The 20,511-nt window shown below is 37.8% G+C and overlaps 1 protein-coding gene across 1 annotated transcript; it reads left to right on the forward strand.

Annotated features, from left to right (window-relative positions):
* Positions 1-5: 5 nt before the first annotated feature.
* Positions 6-14,348, forward strand: LOC139711194 (uncharacterized; the record flags this gene model as incomplete). Its single annotated transcript, XM_071623108.1, has 3 exons — positions 6-72; positions 6,245-6,518; positions 12,124-14,348. Coding segments are annotated over 3 exons (990 nt in total), but the record flags the coding sequence as incomplete, so codon positions are not given.
* Between the last annotated feature and the right edge of the window lie 6,163 nt (positions 14,349-20,511).

Here is a 20,511-nt window from a genome sequence, read left to right on the forward strand (position 1 = left end):
CAACACAAGCTCAGCATCTGTCGTCTGCGCTGAAAGAAGTTGGGCTATCGTCACTAGAAGAAAAAGTGAAAGGTTCGTTCTCTCTTTCGTGAACATAGCAGGACAGGATTCGAAACGCTTATAGCAGCTTCTGCAAGTTTCAATGCAATATTCTGCATGCTCTGTCGAACAAGATGACATAAAAGGACAATATAGACATGTAATATGATATCAAGACTATTGCTTCACGAACGATGTAATGTCTATAGTCTTCGGCCTAAATTTTGTATTTTGTGTTGATCCCCTTGCTCCATCATGCTCTGCAAAATATACGACAGTCATTATCAACATGTCCATCAAAGACAAACTCAAAAAATATGAACTGTGAAAGCGTGATTGATTCGAGACAATCGAAACAAGATCTGCGTGCGAACTGCCTCAACGACGTCACTATTGTTCCCATCTACTATATACATATGTACTTGCTTTGTGGAGGCCAATAAAGTATTTTTTTTTTAAGATTCCGAGATGCATCCGAGAATGCAGAAATATCCATGGGACACACCTTATGAGAAAAAAAAAATCCCCTAAAATCCCATTTGAAAAAAAAAAACCAGATGAAAAGAACAAATTGTAACTAGAGAGGGGCCGTCAAAGGCGGCAGACCCACGCCTAAGTACAAACTCGGGGTAAACATAATGTGCATTCGGTCATCTACCAGAATTCGGCCACTTAATTGCCAGTGTGCTTTATCACCAGCCAGTGAGTTCTACCAAAGATCGTACACTGAAGTGTACGATCTTTGGTTCTACAGTCACATCACACGCAAATCACATCATTACACATACGGTATTAACACTCATTCACGTACAGGAAAGTCCTCAAGTCTCCTCCAAAAATCCATCGAAAATCCCAAATTCCACAGTCAAAAGTGCAGAATCGGAACTTTTCCAAGCGCGCGCGAATTAAGTCCAGTTTTAAGAGTATTGTCTACGCGACGGGTCGCGGAAAAAGCGCTAAAAATCGAGAAATACGCCGTTTTCTTGCGGGATATTTTGATTATAGCAAGCCGAGAGTGTGATGATATCAAAGGTCGTATGAGTGTACGATCTTTGATGGTACGATTGTATCCACAAAAGCGCAAAAGAAAAACAAAATTTACGTACCCCCTAGGCAATTACCCCTATGATTAGTGTCTACGGGAATTATTCAATGCAAGGGTTGAATGCAAATGTCTACTGCACCAGTATTCGGCCACCAACGAGCGCCGCAACGTCCCCGATGCAATTTTGCACCAACAGTGTAGAGCGCGATGCATTTTCAGCGGCCTTGCACACGCATTGACATTGAGCACGCATATCGTGCAGTGTGACTGCGACCGAGCAAATGCTCCTCCAACGACAAAAACAATCAATGTTAATTTGAAAAATCATCAAAATACGGGCCAGTTTGTGATGACGGAGAACGAACTTTCATAAATCTAGAAGGACATAGTCCCTCAAATAGGCCTAAACGTAAATTTCGGAATTCTTACGAACATTTGAGCAGCGAAGTCGGATCGTTTGGGAGTTTATGTTTTCGTATGGTAGCGGAAAATCGCAAAGTGAGAAACGGGAAATTTTCGGAGTGGTCACTATACCATGGGGTCAAAACTTCAAGGTCACACAGAATTTGCAAGGGTCAACCGATTATCACCAAAATCTAATCGATTCTTTCCTGCCATTATCCAAACATCCCCATAACATTTCGTGCAAATCCGTTTACCCGTTCTCTTGTTATCTTGTACACAAACAAACAAACAAACCAACAAAAAAACAAAAAAAAACAAACAAAAAACAAACAAACAAACAAACAAACAAACATACGGAACCCTTTACATAACCCCCTGCCGATTTTCATCGGCGTGGGTAAAAAGAAAAACAAAATTTACGTACCCCCTGGGCAATTACCCCCCTACGGCAATTATTCAATGCAAGGGTTGAATGCAAATATCTACTGCACCAGTATTCGGTCACCAACGAGCGCCGCAACGTCGGCGATGCAATTTTGCGCCAACAGGGTAGAGCGCGATGCATTTTCACCGGCCTTGAACACGCATTGACAATGAGTGCGCATATCGTGCAGTGTGACTGGGACCGAGCAAAATTATTTCATGATTGAGGAATGCTCCTCCAACAAACAAACAAAAAAAGAATCAATGTTAATTTGAAAAATCACCAAATACGGGACAGTTTGTGACGACGGAGAGCGAACCCCGAACTTTCATAAATCAAGAAGGACATAGTTCCTCAAATAAACGTAAATTTCGAAATTCTTACGAATGGTGTTGAGCAGCGAAGTTGGATCGTCTTACGAACAGAGTTGCATGCAGCGAAGTCGGATCGTTTGGGAGATACGCTTTTGTATATGGCGCGCCGATCGACCAACAACACTGTTTATCGGCGATAAACACTTTATCGAGCGATAAACTCTGTTTATCAAGATGAAGCTCTGTTTATCACACTTTTATCAACTGATAAACTGAATTTTTCTCGATAAACACCGTTTATCGGCGGTCGATAAACAGTGTTTATCACAAAAAACTCTGTTTATCGGTCGATCGATAAACATAGTTTTTCCTCGATAAACACTGTTTATCACTTGGTCGATAAACATAGTTTTTCTCGATAAACACTGTTTATCACTTGATAAACAGTGTTTTTCGTTCGATAAACACTGTTTATCGCCGATAAACAGTGTTTTTTCAGTGTTTATCGCCGATAAACAGTGTTTTTCGGCGATGAACAGTTAATCGGCATTATTGATCAAATGGCGCGCCATATTTGTATGGTAGCGGAAAATCGCTAAGAAACGGAAAATGTTCGGAGTGGTCACTATACCATGGGGTCAAAACTTCAAGGTCACACAGAATTTGCAAGGGTCAACCGATTATCACCAAAATCTAATCGATTCTTTCCTGTCATTATCCAAACATTCCCTGAACATTTCGTGCAAATCCGTTTACCCGTTCTCTTGTTATCTTGTACACAAACAAACAAACAAACAAACAAACAAAAAAACAAAAAAACAAACAAACAAACAAATAAACAAACAAACAAACATACGGAACCCTTTACATAACCCCCTGCCGATTACATCGGCGTGGGTAAAAAGAGAGTAAATGTGCAAAGAAGAATAAAGCTTATCATGATAAAGAATACAGCACTGCTATAGACTGTACAATGCAAACAACATTATTGTACAACTTTACAGCAGTATTCTTATTGATAATCACATTGATAATGATAGTATTGATTGGTATGGCAACAATAGTAACAGTAAGTGATGATTATGGCTCTTCTTCTTGCTTTAATACAGTGGCTTTTCTCCATATCTTAGGGATGACTTGGTTGGTGAAACAGCAGGAATAGAAATCTGTCAACCACTTCTGACATTTGACCCCGCAATGAATAAGGAATTCCGGTGGGATGTTGTCCGGACCTTGGGCCTTTCCACTCCTAAGTAGGGCTAAAGCATTAGCTAACTCCTCCTGAGAGAAGGGGGCCGACAACCATCCATCCACTCCCGGGGCCTGCCATAGGTTGGTAGTCTCCTGTTTCACAGATCGAGTGTGGGCCTTGTCACAGTCCTTGAATCGCCCATTGCTAACAAGTTGTTCCGCGATGGGGTTGGCTGACACGGGACATGTTCTAGGTTTGGTACTGTTTCCAGTGAGGCGTTTGAGAGTCTTCCAAGCAACTCTACTAGAGTGAGTGAAGTCTATCCCTTGCACGGTTTCTTCCCAGCGTTTACGACGCTTCCTGTCTAGACAATCAGTCAGTTCTGAGGCTTTGGTGGATTATGGTGATGATGATGATGATGAAAACAACCATAATCATTATCATAGTCATAATCAAAAACATAATAACAATGACCAAATCTTTCCGACCAAAGTCTGCTCTTTAATGTTTTCTCTTCTTTACCAGTGGTGCCATAATTATATGGGACAAGGGGGTCTTTACCGGAAGAGGGAATTCGAACCCTGTATCTCTTTTTTTTACGAGATCCCCCTCACTTGCCCGTCAATCCTTCATTATATCCAACTGACGATCCTCTATGTGAAATTATAATGATGAGAAATGATACAAGAGAGTGTTCAATAATCATAATTACAATGATTTGATTTGATTTGATTTATTGTCCAATAAGGAAATTCAGTTTTCACACATGGTTTGACAATGAGGATGGTCCCCACATGAATATTACAGGTATTCATCTACATACACATTTCAATGATACATAAACAGAGAAAGTAACATCGAATGACATGACATAGATAAGAATAATACAAAATTAAAGCAATTATTGACTACATTCACTGTATATTTCCTAAATATGATAACTAAACATAACCCTATATTTACTCTCTAAAAAAGAAGAGTGAAAATCTTTACTCGTGAAAGAGTGAATAGAAAAGAGTGATTTTCGAGTGAAATTGGAGTGAATTTGGAATGAAAATGTTCATTTTCACTAATTTTTGGAATGACCTCAGGGATCACTCCAAGATTTTCGAGTGATCCCTGAGGTCACTCCAAAATGAGTGAAAAAAGATATTTTCACTCAAAATTAACTCCATTTTCACTCAAAACTCACTCTTTCCTGTTATTCAATGCTTCAGGAGTGAGCATTTTCACTCTACTTTTTTAGAGAATATATATATATATATATATATATATGTACATGTATGAGGATGATAATAATGATGAATATTGATGATAAAATAGTAATCACAACTATAACAGCAGAAACAATAACAATATAGTGGAATTGACGAGGATATTATAACTGCTCATAATATGCTCACATGATCGAGGTTCAACGAACTCCCCTGCGAGGGACGTTAAGTGTAATTTCCTGTGTTTAGGAGGCGAATCGCCCCTTGCCTTCGGATTATTGGTTGGAAGGGTAACCGCTGTGAGAAAGTATAATCCCTTAATCTGTCGCGGAAATGCGAGTTGGAGAAGGGGACGGCGCGTCAGCATGCAATGCGACTTCTTCAATTCTTAGGTCATATTGTATCGCTGAAGATTCGGCAAAAAAAACACAAACAAACATAGCGACGCGTTTTGACAAAACATCTCATATTTATAAGCATTATTTCATGATACATCTTAATAAGACTTTTCATATAGTTGTGAGTATCTTTTATGCCTATGAACTATAGTCATTTTTCTATAGTTGTGAGTATTCTTTATAACCAAATTGTTATTGCATTGTAATACAAAAGCGGGTCATTTCTTCTCTCTCTTTGCCTTGTCCTGGATCATAATTATGTCAGTTCTTCATTGTTCGAAAAGGATTATGAAAACAGTAAGACATTGTCCCTTTTATCACTGTTCCTAGCCTCAGATTTTGGCAAAATGACGAAGGAATGCTGTTACATAATTTTCAGGACGTTTTGTATATGCTGATTATGTTCTATTCCACCTTTGCAGAACCTGTGGAAACGAATCCGTTAAGCATTTGCCCTTTTGTTTGGCTCGTAAAGAAACGACATCGAAAAACAAACAAACAAACACGGAAATTGGAAAAAAGGAAGATAAATCACAAGAAAATCTACGACTTCCCAAAATTCACTTCGAGATTCTTTCCGTCCAAGAGGAGGGGGGTTGCCAAATGACGCAACGGCGAGCACTTTCTCACACAACCCCTACGCTCTATACCACCCCCTTACACACTTAAAACAAAAATAAACGTGAAATAAAATGTGAAAAGCTTGACAAGTTAACGCGGACGCAACTTATCAAATTGCCTCTAAAAGACATTTTAGCACAACATTGACAGCCGTTGTGTTTGGCGAGTGATGTTCACATGTGTGCCATTCGTAACCGCATTGAACAAAGTTTACGAACGCGCGATTAAATTTGACAGGGGGAATGTGATTAGGAAGTAGCATTAATGAGGGACTTGGCAGTATAAGTTCGTGTGTTTCTCGCAACCCATTGGGGTTACCAAATCACGCATGTGTGTGTGTATGCGTGTGTGCGTGCGCGCGTGCAAACCGACCAGTTGTACCACTGTATAGAGTCGCAACGCCGCGCCGTCGTGTATTAACACTAACAGGTTATCTGGCTAACCTTTATGTATTTTTACCTTTACAGATGGGACTTTGTCGTTTTTGTTTCTGTCATATTTGTTAGTCTCTGAACCTTACATTGAAAGGAGAAGAAGAAGTTTGCAGGTTTCCCCCTTTCAAAACTTTTAAGAATGTCCTCCGATTCTGCAGCGGCAGCGAGCGAACCCACCGAACGCTGCCGGGTCTTGCTCTGGAGCGTGCCAAGGGCCGGGTCGACAGCTCTCGCCAAGTGTTTGACCGCCATCCCGGAGTCGGAGGTGTGGTACGAGCCGTACTTTTACAGCTACACGGCCAGGGCCGAGTACAAGGCCAACCTCAACGAGGAGCTCCCCCTGGACTACGCCGGCCACGAGAAGGCCTTTCAAAAGGTGGTTGATCTCCTCGAAATCTTGGAGGAAAAGAAGCTGGAACCGGAGCGTCTTCCGTAAGTTATATTGCAATACATGTACTATTATTCTCTGCTGCCAAGATGATGATGTCACTATGAATGGTTCGTGCTAAAAAAACATACACAAATAAACAACCAAACAGACGAATCGAATCGAAACGTTATTTTTGCAACATTTATAGGCCCTATTGTCAATTACGCTATAATTACCCCTCTTCGCTTCCGCCACCCCCTCTTCCTCTCTCTCTTAAAGGGATGGTATAGATTGGTGAAGAAGAGAATGAGCGTTTAACTTTTTACGAGATATTAATAAACCATTTATGGAATGTTACAGAGCATAATATTCTCAGAGGGATTCAAAATTTATTTGTTGCTAGTTGGTTTTGAAATGGGTGAGATACCTAAAAAGAATGAAAAAGAAATAAAACAAAGTGATCCTGCAATAAAAGGTGGGTCTTACCCTTTTTTAGGATCGCATTGTTTTGGATATCTCAGCCATTTCAAAGCCAGTTTTCATCAACTAAACTTTGAATTCCTCTTAGAACTATATGCTCTTTCATATTTCATCAAAAGTTTGCTATTATCTTAAAAAAAAAAACATTGTCAAAAAACATTGGAAACCTCAAATCCCATCTCAACCGAAACTGTACTGCCCCTTTAAAGGGATCGCATGGTCTTGGTTGAGACCTAACGTCAGGTTTCTAACATTTTTAGGTAAGGTAATGAGAAGCCTCTTATGAAATATGAACGAGCATGTAATTCCAAGAGGAATTCAATATTTACTTAATGAAAAGTGGTTTTTAAATGGCCGAGATACGTAAACTAGAGCAATCCTAATAAAACGCGAGACCACTTTTATAATGATCGCTTTATTTTACTTCGTTTTTGGATGTCTCAGCCATTCCAAAACCGATTTTTCGTCGAATAAAATTGAATACATATTGGAATGGTGTGCTCTGTACTATTTCATAAGTGGTTCCTTGGTATCTCAGAATTAAGTTAAAAGTCTAATGCTCGCCTTCACCAATACTGTACCATCTCTTTAAGGCCCTATTGTCAATTAGGCCATGATGACCACTCTTCTCTTCCGCCTCTGCCCCACCCTCTCTCCCTTTCTTAAAAAACACTTATATAATATCATATAAAAATTATCATAACTATGTATCATAATAATCTTCCTCTTCTCTAAATCTTCATAATACAGTATGCAGCCCATCACGAAGATGATGATGTATGGGTAAATTATGTATCTTTCTATATTGAAGGGTTTTATTGCAAAATGGGCTAAGCGCCATCTTTAAAACTTTCAAAGAAAGTCCATCAGATAGAGCGAAATTAAACCTTTCCTGTAATACCTCACCTGTGACATTACAAGGAATATTGTAGAAGTTATGATTAAAATTATTTTTTCTTATTTTTTTTTTATTAGCAGTTTTAATAACAAATATCTCAACTTAACAAGAATGGAGTTAGCTCATTTTGCGATAAAACTCTTCATGTAATCATACAGGGTCTAGCTTGAATCTCGAAGGTAATCAACATCGGTAGGCATGCATATAGGCATTATTTTGACACAGTGAATGTACCAGTTTTAAATAATGTAATCTCCATTGACAATGTGATTGATGTCCTTGGTAGTGCTATACACCACAGGCAGTCGACTGCCTGTTAGTTTTCCGGGTGAACTTTTCAGAATGACGACCTTTTGATCTGTTTCCATTGTTACGACATAATACATTCCCAAACTGTGTGATATAGCTGTGAAGTGGAACGGGCGACGCTGCCGTCTGCAGATATTTCCACTTCGGTGTTTAGGCACAAGGTTTTAATCAGTAGTCAATGTCAAAGTTCTTAGTATTACTTGTACTCACGATTAACGTCCCTGAGATTAGATCTGCGTTTTTACAATCATATCGATCCGCTGTTTTTGGTTCTCGCGTATAGGCATTCACAGAAAGGGGTTTACCCTGCATCAGTGCATGCACACCAGCATAATTATCACAAGGGGTTTTAAGAAAGGGGATGTGGATGGCTAGGCTAACTCTTTTCCTATTAAACATGGAGCAACCTTACCAGCGCTTGTCTTTTTCTACGCTATCCTGGATTACCTACTCATTATGGGAAAGTGACCTTTGATTAGACTCACACACACACACACACACACACACACACACACACATTTTTTTGTTTTATGATATTCTCTACTTGAATTTCATCCGATATCAGGTTCATGTTAACATTATTGTGAACAAATATAAGCAGCTGTATTCTTCTCGTGCTGCTGAACCGTTTTTTTCAACATACAGTACACATAGTACACACATACAGTACCTGCAAGCACACACACAAACACACACACACGCTGAACACACACATTAATATGCTGGACACACACATGTTGGACACACACATGCTGGACACACACACGCACACACACAGAATGACTGTCACAATACACACATATAGGACCTAACTGATGTTGTACATCAGCATCTTATATTCATTGGCGTCATTAAGGATATTCTTCTCGACAGTCATTACTTCGCAAGAAGCTTATCACTTGGATTACCCTGAATATTACGGGATTAGGTTCCGCGTTCCTTTGTTTAGTTCCGTCGCTATTGACAACGGGGAAGAGAGGTATTAAAAGTGGAAATGTCTTCCTCAGAATTGGAGGATTACGAAGGGTGATTAAACGCAGACGATGCGTCCTCTACTTCAAGAGCTGTCTGTTATACTCATCGTTTGTAATGCCGCGCGCTTCCTTTTGCTATACAATATACGCATGCCGGGATTATTCTGTATAAAGAGATGCTCAAGCTAGTGAAAGAAGAGGGTTCTCCCCCATGTGACTGTATGTCACACAAAGAAACTGAATACGATATAACTTGCTTATACAAATTTCTTACGGGAATCGGTGTGCCTTATCTTCACTATACATAGGGAATATACATGTACCAATATTTAGGATGCTTAGGTTTAAGACGACACCTTTCTCATCACTTCGAAGTTTTGTTATATGTATTGGAGTTAATGACAACGTCAGCAACTATATAGCAAAGTGATGGAAAACGCGAAGTAGGGGGAAAAATAAAACACAGAAACCTGACGAAGATTATTGACATATCCATTACAGCCACAACGGAAAGAAGGATTAAAAACTCTTTATAGTTTCATGCCAGCAAAATGGGACAAGTGTGTTTCAAGTTTCATAGACTTTTTATATTTTGGAATTGCATTTCAACTGTACGATACTTCGATACTTCGAAGCATTAAAGAGATGGTAGAATTGTGGAATTGTGGTTGAGACGAGAGATTTAGATTTTATCTTTTTGCGAGATAATCAGAAACCACTCATGAAAATAATATAGAAATATAAGAATATCAAAGAGCATACAAATTTAAGAGGAATTCAAAGTTTATTTGATGAAAATCGGTGTATAAATGGCTATGATATCCTAAAAACAAAGTAAAACAAAGTGATCCTAATGTAATAAAAGACGGGTCCCACCTTTTATTAGTTCCTCTTTGTTTTTTGATACTGTATCTCAGTCATTTCAAAACAAATTATCATCAAATAAACTTTGAATTCCTGTTAAAATTGTATGCTCTTTAATATTTCATAAGTGAATGTCTAATCTATCTCGGGGAAAAAAAATGATCTGAATCTGAATCTCTCATCTCAACCAAAACTATACCACCCCATTAACCTTGTTATTTAATTAAGGCGCGCTTGTCTATAACGTTTCAGTCACGAGTGCGGAGAAAGTCTTTTGAGATAGAGTCCGCAACCTGATACAACATATAATGCCACGATCCATGATTAATTACAAGACTCGTTTTGTCAGCCAGATTGAATAAGATTGATCGCGGTTGGAGGCACGCCGAAACTATTTAAGCGGTTGATAAGCCGATCGGACACACCATGACAGTGTGCAAGTGGTTCCACCTATACCAGCGCTAATTGATTCACGATCGGCCAGAAGTTTGCCCAATTTGTCACTCGTATATTACAATGGCCGTGACATCGCTTTCAATCTCAGAGCTATTATATGATTTATCTGATTATGTTGGATGTGCTGCTGTTGCTGCCTCCTTATACCTGGGCGAAGATTTCCTCTACGTAATGCTAATCACACTTCATTAAAAAAAAAAAAAAAATCATTTGCATTCGCAGGAAGAGAAGGTAGAAAACCAAAATGATATCTCGCAGGGAGACGAAAGTTTGAAAAGTAAAGGATTAATGGAAAGGCTTTGCTAACTCCAATTTCGAAATTTTGTCTTTTTTTTAAAAGAAATATATTGGCATACTTCAACTTTCATGAGAGAATGACGCCACTCTCTCACAAGATCACAAATTCGCTGGCTAACAAATCCTCACTACGATTACTGTAAGATAGCGTCTACCGGTAACTGTACTGTAGAGTTTCAGTCATTGATTTTCTATTAGGGGGTGGGGGAGATGCAACATGTCATATGTTGCATAATTACCGATGACGAATTTAGTTATGCCTCAGCACAACAGCACCTACAATACGGTACCTTCCTTTGTGACTGTGGCCAGTACATGTATTTCTATTTCGCAAGAGCATTTTCCGTTAAAGGGATGGTATAGTTTTGATTGAGACCTAATTTCAGGTTTCTAACATTTTTTTTTAGATCATGAGAAACCTCGTATGAAAGAGCATGTAATTCCATGAGGAATTCAACGTTTATTTGACGAAAATCGGTTTTTGAAATGGCTGAGATATCCAAAACAGAGCGATTCTGATAAAGTGTGGGACCCACCTTTTATCACGATCGCTTTGTTTCACTTTGTTTTTGGATGTTTCAGTCATTCCAAACCCGATTTTCATCAAATAAACTTTGAATTCCTCTTCAAATGGTATATGCTCTGTACTATTTCATAAGTGTTTTCTTGGTATCTCGCCAAAAGTTAAAAGCCCAATTCTCATCTCCACCAATACTGTACTATCCCTTTAACCTTTGTTGTGCCAGGGACATTGGAACGATGTGGGGTTTCTCAAAGCACACAAAGCCCACAGAGGGTGAAATTGGTAATCATGTGTCGTTCTCAATACCAATTTGTATGCAACGTATGTCGCTTTTTCTAAACTAACTCCATTCATGTAAGTCAATACTTAAACATGGAATTGAACATACACATGAATACTGTAGTATAGAGTACAGGAAATGAGTAGATGTCTTAACCTTTATCAGGAGACCATCTATCAACGAATAAGTTCTATTTAATTCATTTTGCATTCTGTACAGAATTATTTAGCGGAACCAAGCAAAGTTTTTCCTATTTGGCCATTTCCGAAATAGAAAAAAACAAAACGGTATTCAAGTTTTGTGCATACTTTAAATAATAACAAAGGCCATTCGCGACAGATCAAAAAGCTTGTCTGAAGCTTGCTCGACGGAGTATAAAATAATGCGTATAACGTGCATTGCGTATGAGCAGGTGGACAGAACATTTTGTTACTAGTGTCTTGTAGTGCCATGTATATATGTTTATATTTATCAATTTGAATAGGCCTACTTGTTTGTGCCAGGCTCTTGTGCAAAGGTCTCTCTTCTCCTACGGCTGTTATATGCCTTTTTTCATTTTCCATTTTGTTGTGTTTTGACATTGTAGATACGCTGTTGTAAAGCGCCAGCTGGAGTCGACAACGAGTAAGCATGTCATCGTGAAGGACATAGGCTTAGCAGTCGCCGAAGGCCTTTTTGACTACCTTCCCGATGGCTTTAAACACACCTTTCTGATACGACATCCTGTGCGCTACATATCTTCGTATCGACGGGCTGCGTACAAACAATACTGTGAAATGTCCTTTCTCGACGACACAACCGCCGACGAAAAGAAGTACGACGTCGAGCGCGACGACAGGTTCTTCACATCCGGGGCCTGGATGAAGGAACTCTACGATCTCTGGAACTACGTGAAAGAAAATGTCGACAGCGATCCCGTTATCATTGACACAGACGACCTTCTGACCAAGCCAGCGGAGACGCTACGCGCTTACTGTAAGGCCGTGGGGCTCCCGTACAGCGAGTCACTGCTGGAATGGAGCGCCTCCACCGATTCGCTGAAGACATGGAAGGCGGCCGGAGATAGCCTTGTGACGGGTCTTGTGAAGGCCCACCGGGCCGCCATGAAGAGCAGCGAATTCCTGCCGCCGAGCAAGTTCCCGGATCAAAGTCAGCTGACCCCTGACGTCATCAGGTGTACAGAGGGGGTCATGAAATATTATAACGAGATGCATGAACATAGGTTGAAAGTTTAAAGGAAACATCAAGAACTTACTAACAGACTTGAACTTGTCAGAATGATCAATTCAGCATGCAGTTGTGAGTTGTGCCTATTTCTGACCAGAGAATCACGAGGTAAAGAAGACAAAGTATAACAGTCACGTAGTCGCAGAATGAATGTCATACGATTATGTTCTAATCTCAATCACTTCTTAGCATTAACGGTGAAGCATTTGTTACATCTCACTGCTAATCACTACCTTGCCGTATTCTTTACTGTCATTGTTAATCAGAGTTATATAGGCCTGCCATATCTCTGTGTTCTTCATTTTGAGAGTTTCATAATTACAATATTTCACAATCATGCCCTTACCACTGCATAAGTGATCAAACGGTCGTGGTGCTCTCGGGTTTGTTTTTTTTTTAACGGAAAATGTTAACACTATTCTCTTTATTTAAGTCTTTTAGATTTTTGGAGTCGCCATGGTTAGAGATATGGGCCCATTCGTCATCGTTCGTTGTTTTTTAGTTGACCCAATAACAAAATTGTATGGGAAACTCTTGCGAATAAGAGTTTTAAATCAATCTCGACATCAAGATGTGTGCCCTGATCCGTCACCAACCGCCGAATTAAAATGAAAATCGTCGCTCATACGTGAAGGATACAAATAAAGCGTGGATAGGTTTTAATTTGCCAATGTGCCCTGCACTTAACGAGCACTTCTTGACAATTTTTTCCCGTTATGGCTGAATTTGATATTGTCGGATATGTAATCATCCTGCGAGTTGAAAATGTGACTCCATATTTTTAGCATGCGTATTGATTTTTAGGATGGCTTGATTTGGTGCATTTCTCCCATAATTGATAGGGAAATCAATTTTCATTGTTTGTAATATGAATTTGGGTTTCAATGATTTGACATGACAACTCAGAACGTAGATACAAGTACTCCGAATATTAATTCATGAAAGTATATCAAAGCTGCACCGTAAGAGCAGTAATCTGAAACGACTGGAAGGCCTCCTTACAGTATGTTAAAATTATAACAAGTGAATAGAATGCCTCTGTCATTATTTACTCAATCTGTTTACTTGACTAAGTCAAAATAAGTTTTCGATGCTAATACATCATAGATTACGCACTATTAGGCATGACATGGTGTATCTATTTGACATTTTGATTCAAGTTTGTTTTGGGAAGACTGATTTTAATGTTACTTTCAAGCATGGACTGTTAGAGGAACTTTAGCCTTGCCAAATATTATTCTATTCTGCGTGTTTTGGTTCAATCTGTTTAGGCCTTTGGGCGTTAATGATAATTTTGGGTTGTTTTTTACTTATTTGTTTTTTATTTTTTTGCGAGACGCGCATCACTCAGTATCTTGTTTGGTTTTTGTTAACTATTGATTGATGTATGATATTACACAGGTAACATACCTCGTGCGTCGATGAAAACCTCTTCATTATGGTCAGAATGAATGTTTAATAGAGAAGGGATCTAGAAATGGGTATATAATTATAAGCTTTATACGTGTACGTCTCGTGTGGTTTCGGGAAACCATAATGCCAAACAAGTATTCAAGTGCCCTAGTCTTTTTATAAACAATTTGACACTCGAACATTATATCATGAGACACACATTTAAATGTAAAGCTTTTCACAAATTCTCTTTCTCTTATTATATATATATATATATATATATATATATATATATATATATATATAATTTGGGGCATAGGGGGAATATCCAAGTGAAAATCAGGTATCTTAAGGGGAATCCGTCCTTTGGGCAAAATATTCGATTCCCCTTAGCGTTTTCAATGCTTGTTTACGAGTGTAATACATATATATATTATATAAACATATAGTGGAGCAAGACTGGTAGTAAAATGTTCTTTGTACTGGGTAACTCATAGGTGGTAAAATTATGTAGGGCTATATGCGATAGAACTCGATGGACTGACGGGACTTTGTTGTATTCTGTTATTGTTCTCGCAACCTATATATTTTTAGATTTATACATTAACTTAGTCTCTTATAAACACTTTTGGACTGTACGTCTCATTGCTCTTGTGACATTATGCTTAAAGAGGAACTCCAATCCAGTTGCAAGTTATTCTGATTAGAAAGTAATAGTAAAAAATTGATAAAAATAGGACAAAAATTAGGGTAGTTTGACGATTTTGTGAGGTTTCGCTAATTTCTGATGAACCGTTCTCGTACAGCTGATATGAATATTCAAGTGAGTGAGCTGATAATGTCATTACCCCACAATTTTCCAAAATCAACGTTTATGTTGTTAAAGTGTAAAAAAAAAATGACGTCATTCTTAGTTGAATAACTTCAGAATATTGATCACTTAGATATACAAGTACCAGGATTTGAGACTGGGCGTAATTGCGTATGAATGAAAATTCGGAAATTCACAATTTTATGTAAAAACTACTATATAGGCAAGTTTTGAGGGTACGACATCATCACTCTACTATTTGCATATTCATAATAGACTGTTCCGGAACTGTTTCCTGAAAAATTGATTAGCGAAGCTTCAAAATATCATAATTTCCTTATTTTGCATCCGATTTTGAAAAGAAAAAAAATAATTTCCGGTGTTGTGCTAAGATAAGTTTACTCCTTTTCAGACAACTTTCAAATGCAGGCTGGAATTTTCTTTACTGAATTTTAGTAATACTTCGGATATCGTAAACAGAGACGGTAATTATTCTGTTAAAGCTGCCAGTGATCCGTGTGTATTTTGATTTTTACTGTGTGCACTATAATACACGACTTTGTATTGACTGATTATGTGTATAGAAATTCTTTGGTTTGTTTGTTTGTTTTTTGTCCTGATTGTCATCTTATCAATGACGTCATACAACCTATACGCATGTGCACACGTACCTATACAGATACACGCGGACAAAGACATTTATACACCGATGACTCTTAAAACCTCTTCGCTTGGTGACAGAACTTTTTTGTTGTTGTTTTACTGACTACGTTTTCGTTTGTAAAACCAGAGTAAAATAATCTTTCAATCAAAATTTCTTGAGTAAAAAAAAAAATACATCTTGAATTTGAAAAGCAACAAGAATCGCCCAAATTTGTTATCATGCACGTTATCAATCTTTAATTTTGTTTTATCTGCTAATTCTTTTCCTCCTCCAAAGTTTCCCTCTCGCGCTCACCTTTGTCAGGGTCTCGTTGCAGTCGTTTCCTTTGAAATTACGATGCGTGTATTTACAGAATTAAAAAAAAAATCCAGAAAAGATGTATTGAAAGCACACGCTTAGTTGGAATACGGTCGACGTGAAACACCCGAGTCCAATGTCCAGATAACCTTGGAAGCAATACCATTCCGGTATCTCAGAGATGACATATGAAATCAAGCCAATGTCAAATCGGGCTTCCCTCTCACATCTTGCATTCTTCCACTTCCTCGTCAGAAGCCGGTGAGCCTCATTGTTCCAAAGACCCCATGTGATTATTATTTTCATACGACATCATATATATATATATATGTATATATATATATATATATATATATATATGTGTGTGTGTGTGTGTGTGTGTGTGTGTGTGTGTGTGTTTGCGCGTGTGAGTGTGGTGTGCGTGTTAAGTAATTTGTAGTTCAAGTTTGGGTACAATATCAACAATTTGAACAGAACTCAAGAAATGCATCATGCTGTCAACACCAACATTTTTATATTTGAAGAACACAAAATAAACTGTTGGCATTGACATCAGGATAATTTCTTGAGCTCTGTTTTCTTTCAGCTCTATTATATATATATATATATATATATATATTATATATATATATATATATATTTATATCCGTTGAGTATATATATCCGTCGGGAATATATAGTTTGTTGAGGATTGAAAAGTGCTCAATGCTGTAAAGCAGAGCATATTAGGCGTGTTTTGGTGCCTTGTCTGCTACCAACGGTTTCACGCTGTCTCGATCTTCAGGCAGACTAACAAAGTGGTGTTTCTGTGCTTATGTGGTGCGGTGGATCGGTTTGACACATGGATTATTTTTTCTGCTCCGGTGTCTACATTTTGATATAAGATATATATATATATATATATATATATATACAATATATTAATATAAATATATGTATATATATATATAATATATATATATATATATATATATATATATATATAGATAAATATATATATAAATAAATATATATATATATATATATTTATATATATATATATATATAGATATATATATATATATACTATGTACATTTTGATAATAACTAAATGTACGGCTGACAAGAGAAAATACTCCCGATTTCAGAATTTTAAGATTTAAATGACATGTCCGTCTATGTGTAATATGACCTCGATGAATAGATTGAAAAAAAAATGAAGTTTCAATCATTGAGATCTGATGCAGTATCACCATGTGGAATATTGAAACTAAGCATGTCTTCACGGAATACTCTCTGTACTTAGTAGTTTCTTTATGTTTGTTTGTTTGTTTGTTTTATTTTATTTAATCACGGGATAAAACGCCCTCGATCAGCCAGATGAGGCTGTTTTTCAGGGAGGCCGTGAATACAGTGTTACAGCAACAACAAAAACAACACAACAGTTAACAAATCAATCAAAGTAAATTAACAATTACACAAAAACACATAGAAAACAACAAGCATAACATAATGAAATACATTACAATATAGCAGAAACTAGATACCAAGAACAAAAAAAAAAGAAGAAGAGGAATATAAAGGTATACCCACTTAACACAAACGCTACAAAAGAGGGTGACACAAACAAGTTCACGTAAATTCAGACAAATTAGCTCAAACATAGTTATGAAATCCACACTATAACACATACTCTAACTGTCTTTCAAAAGCCTTCAAATTACCTAGTATTCTTACATTTTCGGGGAGACTATTGAATATTTTAACACTGGAATAAATGCATCCAAATTTCATGAAATTTGTTCTGGGTTTTGGAAGTATGATAATATTACGTGAATTACGTAAATTATATTTATCTATTTTGATAACTACTTTTTTACAGATAAATAATGGCAATAACTTGTGTAATAGTTTAAAGATAAATATTGCCGCGTGTTTTTCCCAGCGATTCATAATTGCTTCTACGCCAGTTCATTCATATAAGGCTCGGCTACTGAAACGATTATCTACTAATAGAATGGTGCGGAGAGCCCTCTTCTGCAAAACACTTATTTGATTTACTTGACTTTTACTGGCGTTCCTCCACACAATTGAACAATAATCCAAATGGGGCTGAATTAACCCTTTGTATAAAATAAGGGCGGTGTCTTGCGGAATATATGGCCTTATTCTCTTGAAGCAGTACAACGCAGAAGAGAGTTTGGCCTTTACATTGGCAATGTGATTGTTCCACGTCAGGGTGTCGTTTAAGGTCACACCTAAATACTTACAGGAGCTTTTTTGTTGTACGCAAAAATCATTAACCGTAACCTTAACGTTATCAAAGAGGTGTTTTTTCCGCATAGGTGTGACAATAATGTATTCACACTTTTTCTCGTTTAGCAGCAGTCCATTGTACCTCAGCCAGTTCGTTATCGCCCTTAAGTCATGATTTACACACTTTTCTAAGTCATGGGGATTGTTTGATGGGTAGTAAAGGCAAGTGTCATCAGCGTACAAAGAGACAGTACAATGTTGTACAACTTCAACAACGTCATTGATAGTTATCACGAACAGAAGCGGTCCGAGGATACTCCCCTGGGGAACGCCACATGTAACGAGACGTTGTTCAGACATATTTCCGTTAACAACTGTGATTTGCTTCCTAAACGCCAGATAATCTTTGAACCAGGCTAAACTGTCGGATTCTACACCGTATTTTCGCAGCTTCTCAATTATCACATCATGAGGTATTAAATCGAAGGCTTTTTTCAAGTCGAGTGTAATGAGTGCTACTGCACGCCCTTCATCTAAAGCCTTCCGGATATTTTCTGTAATTGTTACAAGAGCAAGCAAAGTTGAATACTTAGGGCGAAATCCAAATTGATTATTTGTTAAAAGATTATTTTCATTGAAATACTTGTATAATTGTTTAAAAACAACCTTCTCGAGGACTTTCGAAAGGACTGGAAGGACCGAGATGGGTCGATAATTTTGTGGGTCGGTCATGTCGCCTCCTTTGAAAATTGGCGAAACTCGAGCTAGTTTCCAGGCTTCTGGTATTCTACCCTGAGCCAGAGACAAGTTTAATACATGACATAATGGTTTCACGATCACAGGCAGAGTATCTTTCAACACACTTGTTGGTAAATTATCTAAACCGGCTGCCTTATTTCTCGGAATTGTATCAAAAGATTTCATGATTTCACATTCGGTGACAGGATCAAATGAAAATTCGCAGGTTACTTGTTTGATGTACTGAGCGGAACTGCGATAATCTTCTTTCGGCAAACTAGACTTAAGACGTTTTGGCGCATGCACAAACAAATTATTCATAACATTGGCAATATCTTTGTAGTTATGAACAACCTTTCCTTCGGATTTGACATGGTGCAATACATGTCCCTTTCTCCTAGGTAACAGTGTATGAAGAAGCTTCCAGAGAACGGACGAGTCACCCTTATTTTTCAAAATACTTTCATTTATATATTTTCTTTTACATTTACGAATCAAAGAAGTTACACGATTTCTCAATTGCTTATATCTATTCCAATCAGATATCTGTTTGGTCTTCAATGCTATCTTTTTACTTTTATCTCTTTCAAACATAAGCGACTTAATGTCATCATTCATCCATGGGGCTGATTTCTGCTTAACCCTTCTGCGTTTCATTGGAGCAAATTTATCTAATACAGTCACATATTTAGAAACCATCATCTCGTAGGCGGTATTGGTGTCTACTTCACAAAACACTTCATCCCAACATTCACTGCGTAGCTCATTACAAAATGTGTGAAAATCCAGATTTGCTAAATTGCGAGAGTTAACATATTTATGATTTGATGTGGCTGTTTTCACTCTACCAATGGCTGATACCACCATATAATGATCACTGAGTGTGATTGGTGCTACGTCACAATACTGCATATGTTCATGGTTAGATGAGAACAGTAAGTCAATGGTTGTAGCAGAGAGTGGTGTAATTCTAGTGGGCTTTGTCACAAATTGTTTCAGACCATAATCTGAGGCAATGTTTAACAGCTTCCTAGTATGATTAGATAACACAGGCTTCGTTACATCACAATTCAAATCACCGATCACAATATAATCAACAGATTTAGCATCTAAACACTGAAGAATATTGTTGCGTTATATGCAATCACAACACGAATTGTTATAGTCTTCTTATGCAGCGGTGACGGAGATGGAATTCTAGCCCATGGATTGTCGAACTTTCCTCAAACTTTACAAATGCGTACGTCTAATCCCATACATTCACATAATTCACGTGTTTGTTGAAAATGAATTCCCCTTCAATGGACGTTCGAATCCGCTTTAGCAGGACTCCTAGCCAGGATGTCCTGTTCAACACTGTTTCACGTGCAATTCTACACCATGGTCGCGTTGAGTCGATTATGAGAGTTAACTGGACGAAATAAAATGAAATGTCCTATTGAGATCTGATCTGAGATCCTCTTGAGATCTGATTTAAAAAGCACGAACAAAAAAAAAAAAACCCCAAAACAAACAAACAACAACTATTTTTCAGCGTCCAATTCTATTCAAATTGCCACCACTCTGTTCGCGTGCATTTACTTTACTCATCATCATTTTACGTACTGAAC

The sequence above is a fragment of the Diadema antillarum genome, unplaced genomic scaffold, assembly GCF_040938485.1.
Source record: "Diadema antillarum isolate AM-2024a unplaced genomic scaffold, OU_Dant_1.0 seq00001622_RagTag, whole genome shotgun sequence".
Lineage (NCBI taxonomy): Eukaryota > Metazoa > Echinodermata > Echinoidea > Diadematoida > Diadematidae > Diadema > Diadema antillarum.